Source organism: Lolium perenne, chromosome 2, assembly GCF_019359855.2.
Source record: "Lolium perenne isolate Kyuss_39 chromosome 2, Kyuss_2.0, whole genome shotgun sequence".
Lineage (NCBI taxonomy): Eukaryota > Viridiplantae > Streptophyta > Magnoliopsida > Poales > Poaceae > Lolium > Lolium perenne.
In genome coordinates this window covers 215,939,873-215,953,121 of record NC_067245.2, presented here as the reverse complement: position 1 = coordinate 215,953,121, position 13,249 = coordinate 215,939,873, and the positions used below count along the sequence as shown (strand labels likewise).

Sequence of the window (13,249 nt, the reverse complement as noted above, 5' to 3'; positions counted from 1 at the left end):
TTCATCACCAACAAAACTTCCGCTTGTAAGATCCAAAAACAAGACCCAGATGATCGTAGATTATTTTTCTAAAATAGAAATCCTGAATCTTGAAAGCTACTGCACAAAGTTTCTCCAAAAAAAAACGTACAACTTATCTGAATCCTACTCAACAGGCTGCTGCTACAGTCTTTCGTAGAAAAGGAGGGTGGCTTCCGCAGCCAAAACATCGACCTCTGACACTTGTGATACGTGATCGTCTGAGATGTAAACCCAGTGCTTGCCACGAGGTCGCACTGGATCATTGGCATCAGGATTTGATGCTACTCTCCTGTATGCTGCATAATGCCCACCTCCGCATATACCGTAGTGCTCAACCACAGCTGAGAGTGTGTATAACTCCTTTGTGGAGAATGATGTTGACCACGATGACGAAGTACTCGTAGCCACACCAGCATTTCCCTGAAATGATCAAGAGGGTAAATGGATTGATCAGATAAGCAAAATTTTAAGTGCTAGTGACGAATGCAATTATCATCGTTATCCATAAAGAGAAATCAAATAAAAATTGTTAGAATGCAAACAACATGCCTTGTAAAGTGAGCAGCCACCGCCATTTGACACTTCATCCTTACGCGGCTGACTCGATGAGTTCCCACCGGTAGGAAACGTATTAATAGGCATCTGCGCATTTAGTTGCTGATAGAGATGCAGAGACGGCAGGTCATATATTTGCTTGTTCATAGCTGAAGGTCCAGGTCCCTGTCCTGTGCTGAATGTTCCTCCTGCAAATGGACTTAGATCCAGAAGTAAGGGAAACGAAATGTGTCCCTGCAATCCAAATACAGATGATTCAGCCCCAATTCATAGAAAGATACAACGTTTCAACTTTCAAATGTATTTTTGTGTTTACCTGACGCTTTACAAGTTCACCAGATAGACTAACTGAAGCACGTAGCAAATGAATACACAGGATCTGGAAGAAGACATTAATACACCAGGTGTCATGTCATCTTTAGACATTATTCCATGAAAGTTTTCAAAAGGTGTATTTCAATCGTTGATACCTTCGGACAGCGAGTGATAGCCAACTGCTTTGTTGCTTTCGAAGATACTGACCATGTTGATTTATCTGGACCAAATAACTGCTTGCAGTCGCAACTGTCATAATCAACACAGGTGCGCAGTTTGTTAACCTTTTCCTGGTACAGATATCAATACGAGGTACCATATCAAACTCAACTGTGAAACAAGTGCAATTTCATAACAAAATATGCGTGTAAAAATCACCTCGTCGACTTCTGATTTAAGAGAGAAATATTTGGCAGCAGCATTATGCCAACAATGGTCACAGCGGTAATGGTCAAGTTGCTCCAACACAGTGAAGTGCTTCAGGCAATCAACCAAACTACAACCACTGATCTGAATTAACAATGGGACAAAGCATTATGAATGATGGATGAATGGGAGTATTAATTGATGTATCCTGAATTAACAAAGCTTAGTAAGGCTCACTTGGACATACAATATCTCCATTTATGTCAGGTACAGGTGAGAGAGGCAAGCAATGAAAATTCTCGAAGTCCAAGGACAGCTGCGAGAGATTAACAACAATGAGGGCAGAAACTCATCAATTCTGACCAAACGAACTATCCATGCTTTCCAAGAAACTACAGAAACGAACTACTCCAAGATATATACTATCGTAGACAGCTAAGACAGACGTCTTAATTTCGAACTCTAATACTGTTAAGTCAGCAGTATTATTAGCATATAAAAACTACAAGACATAGCAGGAAACAAGGGCCAGATGAGCAATCCGGAAAAGGGCAGTTCCGCGGCTGGAGCCAAGGCGAACACACAGCGCAGCCATAACGAGAATTAAGGAAGTAGAATATGTATAAGTTATAGGCTTATAGCCTATTAGGCACCCTTGTCCAGGATGATTCTTTAGCTGAGTCCATGTAAATCTAGGAGATTGGTTCAACACAGGAGTTTCAGTAGTCCTTATAATAAGCCATGTACGTGGCAATGTGGTTACAAACAAGCAAGAAATAAGTCTCTACTGTAGAAATCTCTCTCACCTTAACCTATTTTTATTCCTCTCTCCTCTAGATACAATAATCTCCTTCAAGCTATTATGTCTAGAAATTTTTGGTAGTTCTCCTGTGTGAGCTATTTATCATTAGTAGATTGCATACTAACATATTTCACAAATATAATAATGCGCAGCTATAAAAAGTAATGGCCCAAGGTGTGCATTCGGGTTGCTGAAAGACGAGATGTATTGGTAGTAAGAGGGGGTTTGGGTAATAAAATGCATCTAGCTACAGAAACAAACAAAAAAGTGCATCTAGCTGTAGAAATGACAGTAGCTAAATAGTTCACAAATTACGTGTTACGGAGTAATAGTTAAAAAAGAAAGAGGTGTAGATATCTACCACAGATGAACAATTTCTGCAAGATAATGTGCTGCCAATAGTCCCATCAAATGGACCAAATATGTTTTGTTTCCAGCGCTCGCATTCGGATTGGTTACCTTCCCTTTGCTTGTACACTTTGGAGTGAAACATGGTAATGTCTGCAAGAGAGCTCTTATATGGTACATAGCAGTGGGAAAATTCATCCCTCACTGATGTCAAAAGATGACCAAAAGCTTCTGAAGCATCCTATGAGGGTAAAACATTTCTTGTCAAATCCAGTATATTATACGGTAAATTTCGAGAAGAATATACGGAAGAAAGCATCTTGCCTGCTGTCTTGTCAAATTGAAGTGACTAACATAGAATCTCAAAGCATGCATCACACTCTGGGGATTCAATACAATTCTTTCATCCCGAACTGTGCTCAAGTCTGCACACATATACGCAAATTCATTACGCAATTAAAAAAAATAAGGAACCAACTGAAAGATCTTTACACCGAAAATACTGATTTATGAAGAACAACAAAACTGTGAGCTCAAGCATTACAACATTTGATTTTAAAATAAACAAAAGGACAAGTTCTTTACAAATATAGCATACGAAATGGACCAAGTGCATGACCAAGAACAACTACAAGAGCAGCAAGCAATTGATCGTGCGATTGTACCAGGCAATACAATTCAATGATACTGGAGTTCAGCACTTAGTCAAACAGGTCCATAAAAACCAAGAAGAATAGGTTAGGGAGAAACTGTGTTTACAAAATACAATCTGTATCGATTCTACCATCGGGGAACACATTCTGAGGAATATAGGTTCAACTACTACAATCTGAGCAGTAAGCAGTTGATCATTCAACTCTACCAAGCAATACAATTCAATGGTATGGGAGTTGAGCACATAGTCAGACAGATCCATAAATATCAAGGACCCCAGTTTATTATTGCATCCGAGTTCTATACAATTTTGTATACTTACATTCAGGTCCAAAAAACTACACAGATGCCCGTCCATATTAACAACTTTACCTTCTAAAAGGGAACTTAAAGCAAAGATAAGAGGCATTCTTTCAGACTGGTCCTCAGGTAGCACATCATCGCTTCCAAGCAAATCATCTAGAGAGGACACAAAATGGTCGCAACTGGCAAGTGCCTGTCAAGGAAACATTCTTTCATTTAGTATGAACTCAAACATGATGATGGTGGTACTCACACATGAAGCACACCAGATTACATGAAGTAGGAGATACCTGCAGGATAACATTCAGAAAGCAGTTATTGCCAAGATTTCTTAGGCCTGCAGTGTAGTATACTCTCTCTGATTCCGAAAAGAGCTTCCGAAGAATCCACGGTATGACCAAGCTGCTATGCAGCGCTTTGCACAGCCCAGCAATTCCTATCCCAAGTCCAACAGCAACAGCCGTAAGACTATAACCATGCCTGTGTCCTTCGTCAAGCGATACCAGCAGATTGCCGTGCTCAATCTTACCCATGACTCTACTTGCCCTGCCCCACTATCCTTAGCTTGAAACAAAACCAGTACTCCGAAGCCTGAATTTGCTTTCAGTCCAAGGCTTTTTGTTTTACATGGAGTAACTGATTTTACTGTACCTGAATCAGTAGAAATATTTTGCATCACATTTGGTTTCAGAATGGCGACCAGAAATAAATAACAGGCTCATGCCATAGGCAGCTATTTTGCCAGCGGTAAATTTCGCGTCAAAGGAATCTATCTAACAGGATAAAAGACAGGCACAGACTTATAAAAGTATATATGGGCTACCGGGAAAATGATATCGAGGGAACTAATGGAACCCTAAATCAATGGATGAACTAGATTTGTAGGGTGCCAACACCATGCAGCAAACAAATCGGCTACCAACAGAACGGATAGGCAGAATGATTTGGATTTGACTGCTCGCAGCCACAGCAGAGAGGAAGCCCCCCGAGAACGAGCGGCGGACTCCTGCAACCAAGCTAGGGTTACTTACCAACAAAACACGGCAGTACGGCACCAGTAGGTGTCCCTGGTTGCGCCCCGTTCGCCGCCGCCGGGGCCGCCGCCGGCGAGGAGGCGAAGCAAATAGGCGTCCCGTTCGCCTTCGCTGAGGCCGCCGACGAGGATGCGGAGCAAATCGGGAGGAAGGGGAGGAATCGAAGGCGAAGGAGGAGGAAGAACGCAGGCAGGGGACAGACAGGGTATTCGTATTGGTAGGTGCTCAAGATCTGAACAGTGTCTATCTCGTCCGCCCGATCGCGATTGCACGGACCAGATTTTTCCTTATACTATCCGGATTTGATCTAGCCTAAACAACTGTCATAGAGTACTATTTTGATTGAACTTATATAATTGCAAGGTAGGTAGGGGTGGGCATAAAAACCGATGACCGAAAACCAAACCTGAAAAGGACGAGACCGAACTCGAAAAGACCAATCAGAAGAATGGGTAGCAAATTTTTAGACCGAATTTAGTTCAGTCAATTCAGTTACTTGTTCGCGGTAACCGAATAGCCCGAGCTGACCAAATTTAATGTTAGAGAGGCTCAATTCTTAGCTGGACAGGTTCGGTCTTAACCTTTTGTTATTGAAAAAATATAGTTTATGTTGCGGTTTGTTTGTTGTGGCTATGATTGTTTTCTTTTGTACGTGACTATTGACGTGCATGATTGTTTTCTTTTGTTCTTGGCTGGAATTTCGTAAATATGTGACCTATGAAGTATGAACAGTATGATGTGTTCCAGTGTTAATATTTGTTCTTGCAAATTGATACTATGATGTGTTCCAGTGTTAATATGTGTTCTTACAAATTGATACGAATGCATGCATTGAAAAAATATTCATGCCACTACTAAAATGTTGCTAAATTTTTTATCCAATTCTCTCTAAGTTTTGTGTTTACAACAACTATCATAGAGTTCGGTCATGACCGAAGCCGAACCCAAATTTACCGGGTAGTAAAATTGACAGATAACGGTCTTCATTTCTAGAGGACCGAATTCAAGATAGACAAAAATACAAAGATCGAATTTTCGGCCATGACCGAACGCCCACCCCTAAAGGTCGGTGAACAAATATTTCTGAAGCAAGTCAAACTCTTAAGTATGATGTGACAGAAATTGGCCATGTCTTTCCAAATCAATTAATCAGATTATTGTTATGGCATAAATGTTGAGAATAATATCACCTTACAACACTTCAAATCTAAAATGAACTAAGAATTGCGAAAATTGCTTGCCAGCTCAGCGGCTATTTAGCTTGAACCGTTTTGCAGGTACAACAATCCATTTTGTTCTCTAGGGATCACGTCTTCTTTTGCCCTCAGAGGCGTGGAGGCCATGTTCTTGATAATCGCAGCAGATAGATCAAACTCAGCTTTGTACTTGGAGCAGCTGGCCTCGATCCACTGCTCGGCAAGGTTTGTTGATACATTGTCTTGGCTGTCCCTCTCATGTTCTTCGATCGCTGGCCTTATCTCGTCGTACAGGGCATCGATTTCAGCAGCTGCCTGCTTCTTCACTTCCTGAAATATTTCAAATCAGGAAAAAAGATAAAACAACATGACCCTCATGTAAAATTTAGGGATTCCCGCCATAGTTTTCACGAGAAGGGGGTTACAGTTTGCTTTTACCTCGCAGTATAATATCTCCTCGCGAGCCTCGGCAGAGGCTAATCGGTCACAGATATCTGCAACATTCAGTTGCTTGCGCAGACCACGTTTAGTTTTGCCACCACGAAATTTCGGTAAGGGTCTCACCGGGACCAGTTCAGTATGATGGTTGCTGTTCTGGGGAGAACTTTGGTTCCCGAGCTTTGCAATTTTGTGCATCGAATTTTGCATATTGTCGTCACCATATTGTGCAACATATTCAGTTGATCCATTCTCACTGAAGTCACCCACTGGAATAGCTCTCAATGCTTCAACAATCATTGGCGTGGGTTCATCCGAGCTTGCCGCCAATGGTTCGACAGTCATTGCTGTGAGTTCACCTAAGCTTGCCGCCAATGGTTCAACAATCATTGGCGTGAATTCATTTGAGCTTGCAATCTCAGGATTCACAGTGCTCTGGATTGTGCTACTGCTGCTTTCTTGGGTATTTGGCTTATCTTCTTCTGTTAAAAGGATGTCCCTTGGAATGCTTGTAGGTTCGTCATCAGCAGAGTCATAAAGAGGGATATTCTCAACAGAAAACCTGCAGATTAAGATGTGAAGTATTTGCTGCTTAACTGGTGCCCAGAATTGTTATATTCGTCAATATTTAGCACTTCTATGTGGAATTCTCGCATAGTGTTCTATGTGAATACTGCCCTGAAGAGACCCTCCTACACTTACTTTTTGAATGCAGTTTCAGTCAGAGTTTCTGGGAGCAATTGGGTTGGAATGGAACACTGATCTGGCAATTCATGACATGATCCAAGATACTAAACACAGATATAATCATGACCACTTCATGGAGATTTTGATCATACGATGCTGGATCATTTTGAATCAAAGAAATGGATATTCAGCAATCATCCCACCTTAATTATTAGTTGCAAAGGAATGTTAAAAATTTCTTTTGCACTAGGCCTAGCGTCAAGGAAGGCATGCAAATCTTGTCTTGATGCTTAACAGAAACAGTTTCCCATTATCATATAATATCCACTGCAATCCCATCATGTACATTCTTCACTCGTTTATAAAAACTAAAAAGGCTCAGGAGGGGTCTTCACTACTGTTTTCGAACAAGCAAAAATATTTTAGCACTTCAAGCAATAAATATTTACTTGCCAGGTTTATCTTAATTCGTGGAAACAGGTTATTGTTACACAGAATCCTGCAAGTAGCAACATTAATCAGATATAACCTCTTTCTCAGATACTCGGATCATTTGAGCAAACCAGATTTTAGTTAGCAAAATGTCGGCTAAGTAAAATTACAAGCTTCCCATCAAGGATATGTCAGTCAAATTTTAAAAATACCAATGGTATGTCAACTTTTATTCTGTGTGGCAGACTAACATACAAGACGAAAGCACACGTGTACCTGTCATCGTCATCTTCCCACAGATATGTGGCCTCCTGAAACATGGTATTATGCAAGTGTTAGGCACTCATACATTAGCTTTAGAAGTGGTTGCATCAATGACCCTAAATAAAGAGAACCTGATAATCAAAACAAAACTGGTTCATTATATTAAATTAACCACAATGAAATGACTACTGCACATAGTGCTCCTAATTACTACACAATCTTCCAATAAGTAAGAGGACAACACAAAAAAATAGATAAAGCAACACGAAAAAGTTGTGCCAGCACACATGCAAAAGCAGCAAACCAAAAAGCTATCAGTATTTTTATTCTGCAACATAATCAGTCTAATGGTGACAAGGGACACACTCTACAGTAAATCCCTGCAACTTTAATTGGAAGGTCAGAAAGATACCAGTGGTTTCTTCTGTCAAACCTTATTGTAAAGGTCAAACATGAAACAGGATCATATCTTATCTTACTTTAATAAAATATATAACAGCATAATTGTTCCACCGACCTGGAAACCACGTGATTTGGCACCAAGAAACCCTGAACAGCTGGAAGCTCCACAGAGGCACCGGACCATCGCTCCACCAAACCACTCAAAGTTATAGTCATAGGACAATTCCGTTCCGATAGGAATGTCTTGTCTTGCAAATATGCCGACTCTTACTTCCCCGAGGACATTCCATTTCCTTGTCTCGCAGTTTGGTTGGCTGCATGGTTCATAACAAGCTGTTAGATTAGATACTTAAAATGCAAAAGAAGAGAAAATCCGATGAACAAGTAAATTAAATAAATAAAAATAAAATTTATGCAAGGACTTGTGTTTGCTACAAGCATACCACGAATGGTTGATAAATCTGGCTAGACTCCCTTTCTTTGTTGCATCAATAGACTCATCAGCGTTGAGGTAAATAATATAAGCCTCCGTTAAACCTAATGGGTAACATCACAAAAAAATGTTATAGTTGCAAGCAAAAGGCTTCTAATATGGGAAGAGGTCTAGTATCTGCATACCCTGGTCTTCATATGTTTGAGATCTCCGCTTGGCTACCTTTGATGATATTACTTCTCCACAGTATTCAATAACAAATTGTCCAGACTACAAATACCATTAAGGCAACAATTAGCTACTGAAGCCTATTTACTTGAGTAGGCAGAATAAACACCAAGATAAATGCAGTCACCATAATATTCTCATCAGCCAAAAGACCCCATCCACGCCCTTCAGTTTTTACCAACCTTGTCCTAGCGTATTGACATTTTTGAAACCGCTGCTAACATGAAAGTTGATCAAATGACAAAAGATATTATAAGTAAACTGGAAAATGAGGAGTCTGGTACATAAACCACATCCTAGAATTAAATTCCTTCTAGTACAATTTGACATCAATTCATATACAGCATTGCCAAACTGTGCATCAGTAGGAATAATGCAGCACATAAAGGATTCATCGTATAAAAACCTTCCCCTTAGAACTCCCTCAAAATTTTGAGCACCAACAAAAACGTGTGGAGTGTTGGGGATTATAATTGGATAACAGAAACTGTTGATAGGTATACGAATGCCACATAAATCTCAACAGATTTAATAGACACTTGAAAGTTGTCAATCAAATAATCATAATATGCCCGTTGGAAGGCACAGTGTGTAGTTCATATTGCAAAAACCAAATAAACAAGTAGTGCAAATTTCAATCTCATCATTCTATAAGACTAATAACCAGATCACATGAGGTCTGACTAAAATTAGCATGAAGTCTGACTAAAATTAGGATGAACCCTTAGAGAACTAAGTAAGAATTCAAGTAAACTAAAAATATGTGCATACACTGTTTTCCTTCTTGCTGGCAGCTCCATGCAAATAATCAAGAATCAGGGTTAAAGAAATTAACCAAACAAAAAAACAATGATGACACCAATACGGCAACACCTAAAAAAATAATTAAAAAAAAAAAAAAAAACTAACCTGGTTCTTACAATATACACCACAGGGACAATAGCCAGGAGTGCACTCAGTGTTAGTGGAGACATTCCAGCACCTCTCCCCACAGGCGCTGTCTGGATCCATGAGATTGTACTGGCACTCGCATACAGCTATGTCCTCCTCCTTCTGCCGCTTGTGCCTTCCAGCAGTAAAAAAATGAGATTCGCATTACAATCTAAAGCTTGAGACCCGATGCTTCCGGAATCAGTGGGTCGATAGGAAAAAAAATAAAGTATAGAGAACAAAACCAGCAACCTTCTGTACGAGAAATCATTAGTCTCGATGTAGATGTAAGGCGGTGGCTCGATGTGCTCTTCCTCCTGCAAGTGAAACTCAACGAGTTGAGTAAAAAAGATAACATAATTTGTACTAGCGCGTCCATGAAGGTGTCAACAAAAGCGTTTCTAAGTAGTAGCAGGAATACCATTTGCGGTGTCAGTTCTTGCCCGGTGGAATAAGAAGACGGCAACCTGGAAAGTAGGGGAACTGATCAACTGAGGCTGCAAATTAACATGTTAGAGCATGTCTAGTAGAGCCCCTAAACCCCTAAATCTGTAAAAATAACCGCTTTTTTACAGTTTTTGACGAAAAAATCGCAAAGACTAGAGCCCCTAAAACTGTAAAACTGTAAAAAAATTCCCAGGTCGGACCTGGGAATCCCTTCTTGGCCTGTAGAAACGAGGGTTGGGCAATCCAACCCGTCCCCGACCTGTAAACGTCTGGGACACGCGCGGGAGGGAACTTTCAGCTCCCTCTTCCTCCCTCTTCCTCCCTCCCCCGATCCCGCCGCCGCCGCCGCCCTCCAGCCCCGCCGCGGCCCGCCTCCGCCGCGCCCGGCCTCCTCCGCCCGCCTCCGCCGCGTCCCGCCTCCGCCCCGCCTGCCGCGCGCCCGCCTCCGCCGCGCCCCGCCTCCTCCGCCCCGCCTCCGCCCCGCCTCCGCCGCGGCCCGCCTCCGCCCCGCCCTCCTCCCGCCCCGGCCTCCTCCCGCCCGGCCTCGTGCCGCCAAGGCCAAGGCGGCCTCCTCCCGGCGCCGAGGAAGGCCGTGGCCAAGAGGAGGGCCCCGGCGGCCGCCGATGGCCGCCGCCGTGCCGCCCGCCCCGGCCGCCCCGGAGGTGCCGCCCGCCCCGGCCGCCGTGTCCTTCATGGACATGCTCAATGAGGTGGAGGTGGACATCAACGCTCCACCGCTTGATCCCTATAGGGATGATGATTTGGAGGGAGGAGAGGATGCGGAGGGAGGAGATGAGGAGGAGGAGGATGATGATGATGAAGACATCACAGAGATACAAGAGGAGGCGTTCACCGCCGTTGCTCGCCCCCCCCCCGTCCGCTCGTCGAACTACACCGACGCGGAAGATATACTCTTGGTTCGAGCTTGGGCGTCGGTGGGGTTGGATGCGGGCACCGGTACCGACCAAACCGGTAAACGGTATTGGCAGCGCATCGAGGACGCCTACCTTAAGATGAAGCCGAAGAGGAGTGGGTTCGCCTCTCGCTCATTCCGGTCGCTTCAAGGCCGGTGGGACTTGATGAAGCCGGCATGTGCGCGTTGGAGTGCCGCCATGGACCAAGTGATGGATGCGCCGCCGAGTGGCACCGTGGAGAGTGACTATGTAAGTTTGCAAACCTCACATCGTATGGTTTCTCTCATGTGTGTTGTATGGTTTCTCTCATGTGTGTTGTGTGTGTTGCTTGGTTTGTAGGAGAAGATTGCCGGCTTGAGGTACAAGGAGATGGCCGGCTCCAAGGGCAAAGAATTCCCATTCAAGCATGTTTGGTCAATTCTTCAAACATATGACAAGTGGAAGTTGAGAGATGATGAAACCGCACCGAAGAAGTCCGCAATGCTTGACATGGATGATCCGGAAGTTGAGGAGAGGAACTTGAACAAGCCCGAGGGAACCAAGAAGGCCAAGCTTAGGGTGAAGATGGAAGGAGAGGCGGCTAGCCTAAGGGAGAAGATGGATCATATGATGAAGGCAAGAGAGGCTTTGGCAACCAAGACGTTGGAGACAAAGCTTCTCATCACCGAGCAAAAGAAGGTGGTCAAGCTTGCACACATTGAAGCAAAGCGTGAGGAGGCAGCCCGCAAGGCCGACTTGGAGGAGAGGATGCTCAAGGTGAAAGAAGCAAAGGTATGGAAAGAACTCATGGTGGAAGAGAAGGAGCACATGATGATGTGCAAGAAAGACATGGATGAAGAGCAATTGCAATGGTGGAAGGAGTACAAGGAGGACATCGCCGAGAGGAAGAGGATGTTCCGAGGGTCCTCCTCTACCTTTGTAGTTGACACTACCATGAGCGATGGCGGTGTCGACAACTCGCATGATGGTGGGGTTTGATGGTGGTGGAGTGGCCTAGCATATGGCACCGACGTGTAATTTTTTGGTGATGGTGCCAATGAGATGGGCAAGATGATGATTATGTGATGTAAAAACTACTAAACCATGCATCCATGATTATTACTTTTGTAGTATGTTTGATGATTCATTGTGTTTTTGTGTCATATTGTGATGAATATGTGACAGGTTTAGAGGTTGGGGTTGAGGCAAAGAATAGAACCCCTAAACCCTCAAACCCCTAAAACGGAATATTCTGTTACACGGGTTGGGTTTAGGGGTTCTATTCTTTGCCCCTGTTTTTCAACCTGTAAATGTGTCCAAAACTTGCAAATCTCGGCCTGTAAATCCTAGAAAACTTTTACAGTTTTAAGGGTTCTACTAGACATGCTCTTACAATGGTGGGACGACTTGAGTAGTGTAAGAGATGTGCGAGCGAGTGGCGAGTAGTGTAATCGCGGCCCGTAAGACAATGTGGGCTGGAATTGGGAAGCGGCGGGACTAGGGCGTACCAGGACGTCTGGATCAGAAGAGGGGGAGGAGGTCGTGGGGGGCGTTGGAGCAGCGCCTAGGCTTCTTCCAGTCCCGTACAAACACCGCGTCCGAGCTCCGGCCGCCGCCTTCTTCCAACACCGCCGAGTACAAGGCCCGACGTGGGAGGCTTGCTCCACCCACCACCGAGACTGGGTGAGGGAAGAGAGCGCCAGCCGGACGGGACAGGCAGTCGAGTCGAGGTCGAGGGCGGGCCTGCGGCGGCGGCGGCGGTCGTTCGGGGGCTCGGGGCGGCGGCGGGCGCTCGGCCGCTCGGGGGCAGGGAATCGCGACCTGGGAGGCTGGGACTGGGAGAAGGGGGAAGAGCCTCCGAGCCTGGAATCGCTCGTCTCGGTACACTTGGGCTAATTAGGATTTTTTTTATGGGATACTCGGTTTTTTTTTCACGAATTCTAATCTAGATTGTATCTCTACTACTTACTAGGAAAAATGTCCGTGCGTTGCAACGGAAAAAAGACTTTGATTTACAAGGTACAAATTGTTTAGAAACGAGTCACAAATAAGATTTACAAAGATAATAAATGAAACATTCTTTTTTGACAGAACAAACAAAACATTCTATTTATACAAAGAAGATTACAAGCACAACCCACCTATCAAATTAATTATGCACAAAATTAATAAAAAAAGTCTACTCCCTCCGTCTCTAAATAATTGCCACATGGCATTAATTAGTCAAATATATACCAAATTTTGTCTAGATTCATTAACTCTATAACAAGTATTTGAAGACGGGGAAAGAAAAAAAATGCTGATATTTGCACAGCAGCCGTTGTGTTGCAAGACAGGTGACTAATAAATACAGGAAGAAATCGGGAGTTCAGAAAATTGGCGTGGCACAATTGAAACTTCAAACGCCATACTCTGTTTTTATTAATCGTTATCTTGCCTGTTCCCTTCTCATGTTTCTCGTGGCATGTATCTTCACCTTCTCACAATTCTATCATAATTCA

The 13,249-nt window shown here is 43.5% G+C and overlaps 3 protein-coding genes across 4 annotated transcripts; 1 reads left to right on the top strand and 2 right to left on the bottom strand.

Annotated features, from left to right (window-relative positions):
* On the bottom strand, window positions 1–4,573 carry LOC127334843 (ubiquitin carboxyl-terminal hydrolase 27). Its single transcript, XM_051361386.2, has 11 exons — window positions 4,396–4,573; window positions 3,655–4,015; window positions 3,434–3,557; window positions 2,732–2,832; window positions 2,421–2,648; window positions 1,505–1,573; window positions 1,270–1,401; window positions 1,047–1,181; window positions 893–955; window positions 571–810; window positions 1–441 (listed from the first exon to the last, which is right to left on the bottom strand). The coding sequence occupies exons 2-11, from the start codon at window positions 3,895–3,897 to the stop codon at window positions 163–165; spliced, it is 1,614 nt and encodes a 537-aa protein (XP_051217346.1). The 5' UTR covers window positions 3,898–4,015; window positions 4,396–4,573; the 3' UTR covers window positions 1–162.
* Window positions 4,574–5,531: 958 nt separating this feature from the next.
* LOC127334841 (histone-lysine N-methyltransferase ASHH1) lies at window positions 5,532–12,620 on the bottom strand. Of its 2 annotated transcripts, none has more exons than XM_051361384.2 (11): window positions 12,257–12,620; window positions 9,830–9,905; window positions 9,661–9,725; window positions 9,388–9,544; window positions 8,606–8,692; window positions 8,436–8,520; window positions 8,261–8,354; window positions 7,933–8,131; window positions 7,428–7,462; window positions 6,033–6,594; window positions 5,532–5,924 (listed from the first exon to the last, which is right to left on the bottom strand). In XM_051361384.2, the coding sequence occupies exons 2-11, from the start codon at window positions 9,830–9,832 to the stop codon at window positions 5,655–5,657; spliced, it is 1,557 nt and encodes a 518-aa protein (XP_051217344.1). In that variant the 5' UTR covers window positions 9,833–9,905; window positions 12,257–12,620; the 3' UTR covers window positions 5,532–5,654. The 2 variants fall into 2 exon arrangements, with proteins under 2 accessions (XP_051217344.1, XP_051217343.1); XM_051361383.2 differs by having other exon boundaries at window positions 9,830–9,875.
* LOC127334842 (uncharacterized) lies at window positions 10,528–11,934 on the top strand. The gene is made up of 2 exons (XM_051361385.2): window positions 10,528–11,018; window positions 11,109–11,934. The coding sequence occupies exons 1-2, from the start codon at window positions 10,548–10,550 to the stop codon at window positions 11,745–11,747; spliced, it is 1,110 nt and encodes a 369-aa protein (XP_051217345.2). The 5' UTR covers window positions 10,528–10,547; the 3' UTR covers window positions 11,748–11,934.
* Window positions 12,621–13,249: the final 629 nt, after the last annotated feature.

Bases quoted from the DNA above. Each gene is read 5' to 3' on its own strand.
- LOC127334843 (XM_051361386.2), bottom strand. From the start codon at position 3,897: ATGGGTAAGATTGAGCACGGCAATCTGCTGGTATCGCTTGACGAAGGA. The intron at 1,574-2,420 runs GTAGATATCTAC...AATCTCTCGCAG, and splicing joins GCAGAAATTGTTCATCTGTG to CTGTCCTTGGACTTCGAGAA. The intron at 1,402-1,504 runs GTATGTCCAAGT...TTGTTAATTCAG, and splicing joins CTGACATAAATGGAGATATT to ATCAGTGGTTGTAGTTTGGT.
- LOC127334842 (XM_051361385.2), top strand. From the start codon at position 10,548: ATGGACATGCTCAATGAGGTGGAGGTGGACATCAACGCTCCACCGCTT. The intron at 11,019-11,108 runs GTAAGTTTGCAA...CTTGGTTTGTAG, and splicing joins GCACCGTGGAGAGTGACTAT to GAGAAGATTGCCGGCTTGAG.
- LOC127334841 (XM_051361384.2), bottom strand. The intron at 8,693-9,387 runs GTTAGTTTTTTT...TCATGTTAGCAG, and splicing joins GTGTATATTGTAAGAACCAG to CGGTTTCAAAAATGTCAATA. The intron at 8,132-8,260 runs GTATGCTTGTAG...TGAACCATGCAG, and splicing joins AGATTTATCAACCATTCGTG to CCAACCAAACTGCGAGACAA.